General features: G+C 40.2%; 1 protein-coding gene across 2 annotated transcripts in view; it reads left to right on the top strand.

Annotated features, from left to right (window-relative positions):
• ARHGAP18 (Rho GTPase activating protein 18) overlaps positions 1–12,329 on the top strand; it is a 171,645-nt gene that overhangs the window by 41,344 nt on the left and 117,972 nt on the right. Inside the window, exon 1 of one of the 2 annotated variants that reach the window (XM_028509129.2) lies at positions 6,925–7,138. The exons of the other annotated variant lie outside the window; for it this stretch is intronic. Within the exon in view, the coding sequence (XP_028364930.1) occupies positions 7,008–7,138 (131 nt within the window). The 5' untranslated portion in view covers positions 6,925–7,007. Of the gene's footprint in view, positions 1–6,924; positions 7,139–12,329 lie in introns of those variants that run through there. 2 annotated transcript variants of the gene reach the window in all.

The following is a 12,329-nucleotide window of genomic DNA, read 5'->3' as shown; positions in this document are numbered from 1 at the left end:
TGGTGGCTCTAAATTTCTTTTTGTAGTCCTCTAAAAGTGAATGCTCATAATAGACTGCATGGAATACTGTGAAGACAGTTTCTCTCTGTGTTTTTAAAAAGGATTTTATTTATTTATTTTTAGAGAGATGGGGAGGGAGAGAGAAAAACATTGATGTGAGAGGGAAACATCGATCAGTTGCCTCTTGTAGGTACCCCAACTGGGGACTGAAACTTGCAACCCAAGCATGTGCCCTGACCTGGAATTCACTGTGCTTTGAGGGATGATACCCAACCAGCTGAGCCACACCGTCAGGGCAAGGCAGTGTCTCTTGAAAGAAATCAAATCTTAGAGGTCTCTGCCCATTCCATTTTGTTTTCTGCTGCAGGAGTGTCCAATCTTTTGGCATCTCTGGGCCTCACTGGAAGAAGAGTTGTCTTGGGCCACACATTAAATACACAAACATCAATGAAAAACTGATGAGCCAAAAAAAGGTTTTAACTAAATTTAATGATTTTGTGTTGGACCACATTCATAGCCATGCTAGGCTACACGTGGCCTGTGGGCCGTGGATTGGACGCTCCTGCATGTAAAGGATGTCCTCATTATCTTCGCAAGGAAAGACAAGTACTCCTTAAAGAAGGGCAGACTGGCCACAAGGAGAATTCTGATATGTCTCATTTTTGTGACCAAAAATGTGGCTCTACTGCCTTGATTCGAATGACTTATAATCGATAGTGGTGAAATTTCCCAGAACCTCACAGACCATGATTTAAACTCAAGACTGGGAAGGTCATATTTACCTTCTGGAAAAATTTGAAAGAACAACTTCAGGTGGTGTGATATAATGTGTAATGTGGAAACTCTGACAAAAGAATCTACCTTTGTCCCACCAAGGTGCTTTCTCTTCCTGCTTTTCTTCTCTGGCACGCCGATTTGTATAAAAGCTGTTCTTTGTGAATATATCCAGGCTGCGATGTCTGTGGAGCATTGATGTGTGTATCAGACGGGTCGTGACATGCTGGGAAGGGTGATGGCTGGAAGGTGTTTTAATTATGTTTATTGTTACATATTCATCTTACTGGCAGATATTTGACATAATCTGATATTAAGCATACAAGTTCATTATTGGGAAAGGAAAAATATATATCTCGCGTATTTTTAAAAGACAAATACAAAAATGAAATATATTTAGTGGGAAGACAGGTTGATAGAAAACTAATATATTTTCTATTCTATTAGTTGGAATTCAAATTTTTTCACTACTTGGATTGTAAAAAACTTTATGGGTTTCTTTGGTGGGGGTTGGATAGGAATTTTGAAGATGTTATTTAGGAGTGATTCATAAGAGCTGGACATGAGGCCTTACAAAAGGCGTTTAGATTGAGGCAGGGACTGTGTGTTGAGGCAGTCTCTGTGTTTGAACAGTTTCTACTGCAGAAAATGTTTTGATGGCAGGATATGGTGTTTTCCTCAACCTTAGAGTTCTGGCTCTGCAAGGATCTGGCTGACTAGCTGTTGCATAACCTTTTTTCCTTAGCATCTGCTTCTGTAAAAAAAAAAAAAAAGAAGAAGAAAAAAAAAAAGTCCTTTGGACTAGATATAAACTTGGATCGGACAACTTCAACCCTGTATTTTGAGTCTGTTTTAAAAGTTTCAGAAGGCCAAGAGCCTCATGATTATAGCTATGTTCTTTGAGCCTTTGTGACAAACAGCTAGCCAAATTATTAAGTAGAATTAAGGCAAATAACTCTTCTAGATAATTTCAGAGTATATCAGGAGCATGAACAGTTTTGGGACGAGGATATTATAGAAAGAGATTTTTCTCAGTCAGAGTGAGGCATGGGGCAAGCCAGACACCACGGCTTCTTTTACTTGACAAGGAGATCAGCCTCCTTCCGGTATTCTACTTCAGGACAAGGCTTCTATAGTGGAGCAAATCCAAGCATTGCTACAATTCTAGACGTTTTAAGTTGAGTCTTCATTTGTGCCTACGTCCAGAATGTGCTTCACTCTTCCTAATTTTGTGCTTTCAATTGCAAGTGTTTGCAACATGGGTCCCCATGTATCAGTAGCAAAGAGAAAGCCAATGAAGAGCTAGGGTTGTTGCACCTCCTTGCCTTGACTGATTTCCAATATAAGGCTAGTTTTGGTATAAGAGGTGGATTTGCCTCTTATACCAAAGCTAAGTGAAGCTAAGTGAAGTCAATTGAAGTAAACTTTCAGAGTCTTGCTCTTGCAAGGCCTTTCTGTAAAATTAAGACTCATAATATAGCTCTATCTCTGCCTCATACATTTTAAAGGGAATGTTTATAATTATAGTGGTCAGAATACTTTTATTTCTGTGCACAGAAACAATCTTAGATATGTTGGCATAATGATATAACACACAGTTGTATGTATACTATGCCACACCCCCCTAGTAATATGACATAAAAAGAAGTTGCAAAGAACCAGAAAAGAAACTAATAATGTGTTTTGTGCCTGGCTGAATGTTAATCTCCATAGCACTGCATTTACAATCAATATTCCATTTGGTTAAACAGTATAGATTTGCTGTAGATGATTTTACCTCATTAAATATTCATGTGGATTTTTTCATGAACAAAACACAGTCAGTTCCGGATTACTGTGACCTGTAATATTTAGAACTCAAGCTTAATGGTTACATTAATTCAGGTTTACATGTGCTGGTCTGTGCCACCTACTAGCTGGGTGACCTCATATTCCTCATCTGTAAAGTAGGCATAATTCTAATATTTACCTCTCAGTACTATTGTGACAGTTAAAATGAGAGACTGGGTGTGCCATGTCGAGCAAAGAGTAGACACTTAAGTATTAGCTATTATTATTTACTGGTAGTAAACTCTTTAACTCTTTATTGTAAGAAAGGTCTTTATTAGATATTTGCCAGAAAGCTGAAATTAGCCTCTGGCAATAGCAGTTATAAATTGTCCCAGCATGGACAGTATTTTCTCCTGGAGGAAGAGTTAAAAAAAAAACAAAACCAAAATTACTGATAATAATGCAGAATTTTTAGAGCTGTTGGGAGGAAGGAAAAGGTTTTTTCCTTATTTGCTTCAGAGGCAGAATTAGTAACAATGATCCAATTTCCAAGAAAGTACGTTTAGATTCAGTATATGGAATAATTTTCAGTCACAGCTCCTCAGGATAGAATCGGCTTGCTTGCAAGCTTACAAAAACTATTCACGAAAAGCTGTGGCAGAACAGCAGGTAGAGGATACTGGAACACGCCTCTTCATTGGTCACTGCTACTGTATAAATCTAGGTTTTATCACCTTTGTAAAACTTTAACTTCACAGTTGATGATTAATTTATTTAAAGTTCTTGTTGTATTATTGTAAGTTGAGTTTACTTTGCCAGTTGAAAGGTCAGCTTTCACGTGGGCCCTCGTGTCACTGTACAGGCTTTCCGACATCTTATAGTTTGGAGTGTACACATTCTTCCTAGTCAATTCCATTTAAAGTGACAGAAAACCGATTAAGAATAATTTTGATAACTATGTTGATTTCATTGCAATCATGGTACCCTGAAAATAGGATTCCATATTACTTAGTAGATTTCTAAATCAATGTATGAAAACCAGTTAATAACCTTTTTGATACTACCAAATTTTTTCCGATTATTTCTTTTCTTCTTTTTCTTTACCTCACCCAAGGACATGCTTATTGACTTTAGAGAGAGAGAAAAGGAGGGAGAGAGAGAGGGAGAAAAACATCGATGTGAGAGAGAAACATAGACCATCGATATTGTACGTGCTCCACCAGGACAAAAACCTGCAACCCAGTCATGTGCCCTGACTGGGAATTGAACTGACTTTCGCTTCACAGGATGATGCCCAACCAACTGAGCCACAGAGGCCAGGGCTCTCCACCCTATTTTTAATAGCTTATTTGGGTACATAATTACAGCTTCCTTCTTCCTCCCTATGTCATCTAGGACACCCATTGAAAAGGAGTGAATAAAATGAATGTTTAAACTTCTTGATATATTTAATTATTTTGTAAGATGTTTCATACAGCAAAGTATTTGGTATGAGATTAATAGCCTAGATATTAATATCTTCAAGAACATTAGGTTCTTGGTGTTTGTTTAAAGTGGTTGTAGAAGAGAGTACTTTAAAAAACATATCTCTGTGAGGAGGGTGGCGTGGTGTAAGGGATGAACTCTAGCTAAATCTTGGTAGTGTTTAGGGTGTGAAAAAGAAGAGCCTTTCAAGAGATCGCATTGGTACTAAGGCTTGCTTCATCGCGGTCCTAAGAAAATTCTGAAGACTTTTTAATCTACTTGTGCCTATATGTGAAGCTGTTTTATGCCAGGGCACAATCCTACCAGCTGTCTGCCTGTGATAGGAAAATGTCCTCAGGGCTTACTCAGTGGGAGGGAAGGAGGAGGAGTCCAGGGGATTTCCATGTACTTGAAAGTTAAATTAGTATGATTCAAATTTTATGTTTTCAGCTATGCAAATCAATTTATGTCACATCTTATTGTCTGCCTCAAAAATGAAAAACCATGGTCATTGTGAACCCCAAGATTATTTTGAATGTGTAAAATAGTTTCAATTTTCATTGAAACTATTTCAATGAAAAATTGAAACTATTTCAATCTTCATATTGTGATTTATTTGTTATTTATTAGGTGGAGAGTATAAATAGACAAAGATACAACTTAATCATCATTTTGGCTAAAACTAGACAAAAGCTCCCTTTTTCATGAATTAGCTCAGAGTTGGCAGTGCTCACGGCTGTCAATGGGCACATGTGACAATAACAGGCTGAGGATATAGCAAAGGAGGAAGGAAAAATAGTATAAAAATAAAGGATGAATACAAAAATATCTAGGGAAGTAAGGGAAAAATAGAAGTGGAATGGAGAAACAGAGAAGAAAAGAGTTTCCAAGAGAGGGTATGGCTTTCCGTTGATAATTGTACAAGGTGGGGAACGCCGGCATTTTTGCATTTCAGAGCAGTTGCATAAAAAAGAAGCGTGAACGTGGGGGTCGTTAACCATTTTCCACATAAGGACGTTAAAAATGACAGAACTCGTACATACACTTCAATCAGTTTCCCTCTTGCCCCGGTGAACGTATCATCATAGGTTCACACACTGGTATGGGCATGGAAACCGTTTGTCTAATATTACCAATCCTAATTTTAAAATCTAGTATCCTTTCTAAGGACACATTCAATCCATTCAATTCTTTATCCAGCCAGCATTCAGTGAAGGCCCCCTGTGTCCAGGGATTAAGTTAGATGTGGAAAAGAAGAGATGAGAATGAGAGTGGGCCCAGAGGGAATGGTGTCTGACAGATGAAGATTGTGGGTGAGGTAACAGAACATTCAGTGGTCTGTTTGAGTTTGGGACTTGTTCTGGCAGTGATGGGGGGCTGGTGAAAGTTTTTTAAGCAAAGAGAGACATCATTAGGGCTGTGCTTGGTTGTGGTAACATACAAAACAATTTAGAGGAGAAGGTAGGGAAATGAGCTAAAAGAGCTGTTGTAAATTTGAGCTAAGACTTAATGATAGGATGTGGAGGGGCCTGGGCAATGCGGGGATAGAAAGGAGAAAACAGGCAGAGCCCTAAGAAGGTGGAAATGCAAAGACTGAATACCTAATTGTGGAGGGGGAGGAAGGAAGCTATGATAAACTCTTTTTTAAAAGGAATAGTTTTGTGAATGACAGTTTCTTATAGATATGAGAGGATTAAAAATCAATTTAAGTACTTTGTGTGTAAGTATGTGTAATTATTTCTTATGATAATTTTAAATAATGACAAAAGTATAAATCATATACTTATGGAATGACAAAGTTGAAAAGTTGTTCATGAGGAATTTAGATAGGTCATAAAGGTCAAAAATAACCAAAAAGTCACTTCAATTCAAGCTAGTAGGTATATAGAAAAAGAGTGGAACTTTGTAGGGGAGAAAGAATAGAAATACCTTCTGTATTTTAAAAAAAACTTTTGAGCTCATTTCCTGATTTCCAAGAAAAAGAAAGGGTGCTGGTTAAAAAGAGTGGAATTTAGCCTAGAACTCTGTTCAAATCCAGCTTCTGGCACAGAACGATTGTGTTATAGTAGACAAGTTAGTTACTTAACCTGTCCCTCCGCTTCACTTTCATCATACTTTGCAAAATACAGATGGTGGTACCTATGTTGTAGGGTATGTGTACGGTAGAGAGATCAAGACAGACAGAGAGAACAGAGAGATTAAGATAGAGAGACAGAGCATTGAACTGCACTGAATGAGATAATACAGGCAAAACACCTGTCACCGTCACGGAGAGAGCCTGGTATGTAGGTGCTCAACAAATGACACGTTCTTTTTTTTTATTTTTAGCAATAGCATTTACATGTTGGTAGAGATGTGTCTCCTATTGATACTGGAGGGTGTTTGAAACTTGGCGTTGGCTTTTATGTGAAAGAAGACATTACAGGGTACACCGTCATTTTATTCAGATATTTTTAAACCAGACACAAGAGGTAAAGCCTTTCTTGTGACCTGCAATTGCACAGTTTTGCAGCAGGTTTATTAGTTTCTGCTATGGTTAATTTTCACTATAGCAGAAGAGGAAGGGGTTAAGAAATGCCCTTACTCATGTTACATGAAGTAGCAGAAATTATCAGATGGAAACAGGAATTGGGAAGGGAAAAAAGGCTCTGCAGTAACTCATTGTTTCCCAGCCAAGACGGCTTGTACTTAATTTGATGACAGGATTCTACAGCCTGACAGTCTAATCAGATCTGAATTTCTCCTGGGTGGTGGCAACAATTAATCTCCCACCACACAAAGCCCTGGCTAAAGCCACTCAAGCTGGAATGGCCCCGGGTTGAAACAATACTGAGTCACAGCTCTTCTCATTGGAGAGCCCAGCAGCCCTTCAGTGCAGAGGCCCGCCCCTCCGTGTGGAATCGCTGGCCTTGGGAGGAGGAGCTGGCCGAGGCTAATGAACGGAGTTGCCGGGCGAGCCAGGACTTCACTCCCCTCTCAGACTCAGGATCGCAGAAATTATGCCCCTTCTTTCACCATGGAGCTGGCTCTCCAATTCCCAGGGAGTGGTGCTAACTGCCTACCACCACAGTGGCAAGGACCGGGCTGTGGCGGGGAGCCATGGCCAGGGAGGGGAGGAAGCCACCTCAAGGTAAGCCCTGGCATTTGAAAGCCAGAGAACAAAACAAAAACCTCTTACCTGCTCCAGGAAAAAAAAAAAAAAAGTGACGGGGAAGTTGATGCGGGGAGAAAGGAATGACTCCGCGTGTGTAACCTAACCTGGGCAGCAGCAGGAGTGCTTCGCGGGGGTTTTATTTACTTTGCATCTCGTCTAGTCCAAGTCTGAAATAGCCCATGTAATTACTAGCAAAGATAGAGGGAAAAGGCTGGGGCCATGCCTGTCAGACTTGTTGCTTAGCAGGTGCATTTCAAATGCTGAAAGATCAAATGACTATATTTGAAACACTTCCTACGAGGTGGAATTCTTGAATGGGCTCAAGGCTCAGCGCTGCAACTGTTAGTTGGGAAAGTGTGCCAACACCAGGGGGCGGAGGAGAGGGGGCCGGCCGGCGGGCGGTTCGGGGGGAGGTTGCAGTGTTCACTGTACAAGCTGTTGTTCGAGTCTGGTGTTTCTCCCGTGTCCTTGCCGAAAGCACACTTCTTAGGCAAAAAGCCTGAGACACTGGCCTGTGGTAGTATGTTTTATATTCTTTTGTGTTTGTGAATTTTGTTGCGTGTGTTGGGGGGGGGGCATTTTTTGGTCAGGAGATAGTACTGAGGCCAAAAAAATGTGGTTAATGTTAAATCACTTTGTAGGTGAAGAGGGCAAATGTTTTACAGACCACTGAGGTGCAGAGTACCTTTCCCTCTACCTGTGTACTTTGCTCCATTTTCCAAGGACTTTTTTTTTTTCATTTTTTTCCCTAATGACCTTCTCACTAGACAGACTAATGTTTCACCTCAGTCTGAGATATAATTGTAAATATAGGCCTAAACACTTGCAAAAAACAAATGCTAACCTAATTGTGTAGGATACTAATTAGTTGTCAGTAAGTATGTTTCCTCCTTGACTTTTCATGTGATAATAACACCTTTGTTCTTGCGTAACTGACTTATGCTTATGCCTTAAGTTAAAATAATGCCTTCTTCATTTGTTTAAAATCCCACATATGGGGAGGGGAGTAAAAATCAAAAGAACAGCTGTAATGCTTTGCCTCAGATCCCCAGGCTGGTCAGAACTTCTCTTCAGATAGCAACTACAGTATGCATTCCATTAAGAGTTAATTCATTTCTAAAGATAAAAGAGGATTGCCTCCTGGTGTATTTACATCTTATTTTCTGTGGTTTTAAGTATTTTCTGTGAGCAGTCATCTATTTTTCTGTAGAACACCAGCCCCATAACTTTCATAATTTGGAGTCCACATGACAGTCAAGATTGCCAGAATTGTGCAAGCTTAGCATATTCTCCTGTGACTTTATTCTGGGTGGCCTGACGAGCTGAGCTGAATCTTTATTGTGAGAGTGGAAAGAACCTTAGGGACAGTGAGTCCAGACTTCTTATGTTCACTTTGAGGGCTCCACCCCCAGGAGGGTATTAGGTTGTTACAAGGTCTGTGGTTCTAGGCCTTTGCCTGGGGCTGCATATCTCGTTCTGGAGACTTCATCCTGTGTTTGTACTTTTGCAGCCTGTTGTGGATGGCCTGTATTTGAGTGGGTTGAGAGAACAGAAGAGAGGAACGGATCGTTCTCAGCCTATGCTAAAGCTGAGTCCAGAGGTACTCATGTGGCAGACCAGGCAGGTGCTCACACAGGCAGTGATCCTTGCAAAGCGGCAGTACTAGGTCTGAACCCACGTGCCTTCTTTGCTGGCTGCCATATTGCTTGTCCATACTGACCCCAAATCCTCACTACCGAAGTAGAGTCCTGGAGCTGAAGAAGCTGGGAGTTCTGGTTTGAGGGCAGGGAGGGCAGGAGGGAGGGGAGCCAGTCCTTGTTAGCTTTTACCCCTGATAAGCTTTTATGTTACGTTGGGAGGTTCCCTGTTTAGCCTGGAAGGATAGAGATACTGAGTGGGAGGGACAGGGTGGATGCTGGAGGAGTGATTGAGGGTGGGATGGGTCAGGATTGACTTGCCAAAGACGGTGGTGGAGGAGCGGGTGGGTGTACACGGTTGGGCTCTGGCTGGATTGGTCAACTAATGGGCACAGGGTTGATAGTTGCTGCCAATTTTAAAAAGCTCCTGAAAGGGCAAAACCAAACCAGAACAAATAAAACTTAAAAAAATGTTTATTGATTTTAGAGAGAGAAGGCAGCGGGGGGGGAGAGAGAGAGAAACATCGATTTGTTCCTCCACTGATTTATGCAGTCAGTTCTTGTGTGTGCCCTGACCAGGATCAAACCTGAAACCTTGGTGTATCAGTACGATACTCTAACCAGCTGAGCTACCCCATGAGGGAACAAACAAAAGTCTAAGAGAAAAAGTTAGATTCTGTCTACTCTCCCCCATCCTCGCCCCCATCACCACCTATTTAAAAGTTGTTGGAAGGATCACAGAAATCTAACTTGGCTTATTGCAAGACTTTTGTGTCTTCAAAATAATATGCCCTTTGATGAATTATTTAATCAACATTTAGTTTTAATAAGATGAACTCATGCATGTACCATTTGAAAAGTATAAAAGACTATGTATATGATTAAGAATATTTATAGAAAGTTTTTGATTTTAGTCTTGCCTTACCAAGTCCTATTTTATTTGGTCTTTAGGGAAGCTGAGAGAGTAGGGAATTAATCTTTTTATAAGTTATGTTAGTCTAAATTCCCTTCATTCCATTATCCCTCTTTATCAGGAAATACTCATTAGATGCTAGATAAAGGATTTTCTTCTACTCTTAATTAGAGCCGCTCAAATATTATGGAATCCATTTTCAATTTTTTGTTGTATTTCCTCAAAACATTAGGATTTAAAGAAATATGCTAACATTAGTTGCTCTGACTGGCTTGTACATGGTCAGATGTTTGCAAAAGAAACCACTTTATGAGTAGCTATATTTATAAGACTTCATTTACTTGTTAATTTTCAAGCAAATTGCTTAATGTTTGTTTCTGCCAAGCTGTTTTTCCAATAATACTGTATTTTGTCTATTCTTACTGTTCTCCCTGGACTTTCCTTCCGTTTTAAGGAAAACTATTTTGTTTTCTTTGTTTCATTTTTGCTGATATTTTGGTAAATGTGAATGTAAAAGAGATTTACCTTCTTAGTGGACCTTTTAGCTCAAGTTGATATATGAGGTATTTTTCATGTCTCTTACGAATAAATGTATGGCATTCGTCATGGAGGGTCTTGTTTTGTTGACCCCATTTGCCACTGGTGTTGGAAAAGCAGAACCAAGAGGCACTATGTCATGGCGACATACACCCTGAAACTCCGGGCTCTGGGGCTAGTCTGCCTGGGTTCACACCCTGGCTCTGCCTCGTCGGCAGTGTGGTCATGGCGGAGTTATTTAACTCCTGTTTGTAAATTGAACTTCATAATAGCTCTCACTTCATTGGGAAAATTAAATGGGATGATCCATGTAGCCCACAAAGCAGTGCTTGGCTCATAGCTAGCTCCTCCTTTCCTTAACACTAGGTAAACTAAAGGAAATAAATGTTTGAGCCTTGCAGCATATAAATATTACGTTACATTTTCATCAATATTTTGTTATGTGTGAAGAAACATGGGCGAGATCCATGTACTTAACTAAAAATGGCTTAACTGAAAATTAATCATAATGTAAAAGTTCAGGCCTTTGAAATTTGAAAGACCTTGGAAATGTCCTTTTGAACTAGAGAAACAGACAATTTGCACTAGTGATAGCCACTTACAGCAGGCCTGCCTTGGGGCATTGGTGGGCCCCACTGAGGCCTGTGAACCTACTTTTATGACAAGATGAAATGTGGGCGGGTCCTCTTTTGACACTGGACATGTTACTGCCTCCCTGTCCCCTCCTCCTTTAAGAACTCAACTCTACTGCCCAGTTTGCTGAATGGAAGACAACCACCATCTTCATATGCTTAGTTTAGTTCTAGATTGTTTCAAATCTTTCAAGGTATAGAACCTGTTTCTGGGTTCTATAAATTTACTTAGCAAGCATAATCATTCAGTCACTCATCATTCCACGTAATTACTGAGTTCTTACTGTGTTTTATTTGCCCACAAGCTGGGGCTACAATGAAGACAAACACCTGCATGGGGGAGATGGGGTCTGGGGTGGAAAATGAAGACCTGATGAGCCTTATAGATATAGGTGGGGGCAAGAGTTAAGGAAGAGTTCCCAAGGCAGACAGGGGTAGGGAGTATAGAAGCTGTAAGCCTGGTGTTAGCCCAGCAACAACACACAAAAACTCAGAAGAGCCAAGAGCCCTGCAGGACTCCAGTGGTGGGAGTAGGTGAGGGTAAGCAGGAGAAAACAAGCGGGCCAGGTAGATCTGATAGCTTTGTAGAGCCCTTGAGAATGGGATTGTTGCTCCGAGTGTGATGGGGAGCCAGTGAGTGGGGAGAGTTTTGAACATGGGAGAAATAGCATATTTTGGTTATAAAAGGTCTTTCTGGCTGTTTTGTTGACTGCAGACTATAGTAGAAAGGACACTAATCAGGAGGGTAAGGTGATGGTGCCTTGGGCCAAGATTTCAGCCATTATAGGTAGTGGAGATGGTGAGCAGTGAAATATTTTGAAGGTAGAGCCTGTAGGATTCCCTGACAGTTGTGGCGTGTGAGCCGATGAGACTAGTTAAAGACTATTGCAAGGTTTGGCCTATACAACTCTAATGATTTGGATGCGGAAGACTCCCAGAGTGAAAGGGGGTGGATGGGGTAAGATCTGAAGCTCAGTTTTGGACATGCAACTCAGAAGGATCTTGAGAGTAGATTTAAGGAGAAGGCATAGTCTTTCCTGATGAGGTCAACATTTTTACATAAATTCATAGCACTAAAAAAGAAAACCTGTGCATTTTCCTTCTAAATTTGTGTATTATCTGAAATGATGTATAATTTTGGTGAAGGAAGGGATGGTGAGGAGGTTTTATAATGGAATTATGTAATAAGTAAAGTAACATGTCTTTTTATTTTGTTAACCTTACCATTTAAGGGATGTTTTCTCATCCTAATATTGTAGGATTTGGTGACCAAATAATTTTTAACCTGTCTATATAGATAACTAGTTTCTAAATCAATCTAGTCCTCTACTTCATGACATAAAAGTACTTTTATAAAAACTTATTTTTTATCATGTCTTTTAGAAGCCTTATCTATCACTTCCTCTTGAATTGTAAAAAGACACACCCAGCATTCCAAATGGGCAGGT

This window comes from Phyllostomus discolor, chromosome 4, assembly GCF_004126475.2.
Source record: "Phyllostomus discolor isolate MPI-MPIP mPhyDis1 chromosome 4, mPhyDis1.pri.v3, whole genome shotgun sequence".
NCBI classification, from domain to species: domain Eukaryota; kingdom Metazoa; phylum Chordata; class Mammalia; order Chiroptera; family Phyllostomidae; genus Phyllostomus; species Phyllostomus discolor.
Note: the sequence above shows the minus strand (reverse complement) of the source record. Positions and strands in the feature narration are given on the sequence as shown.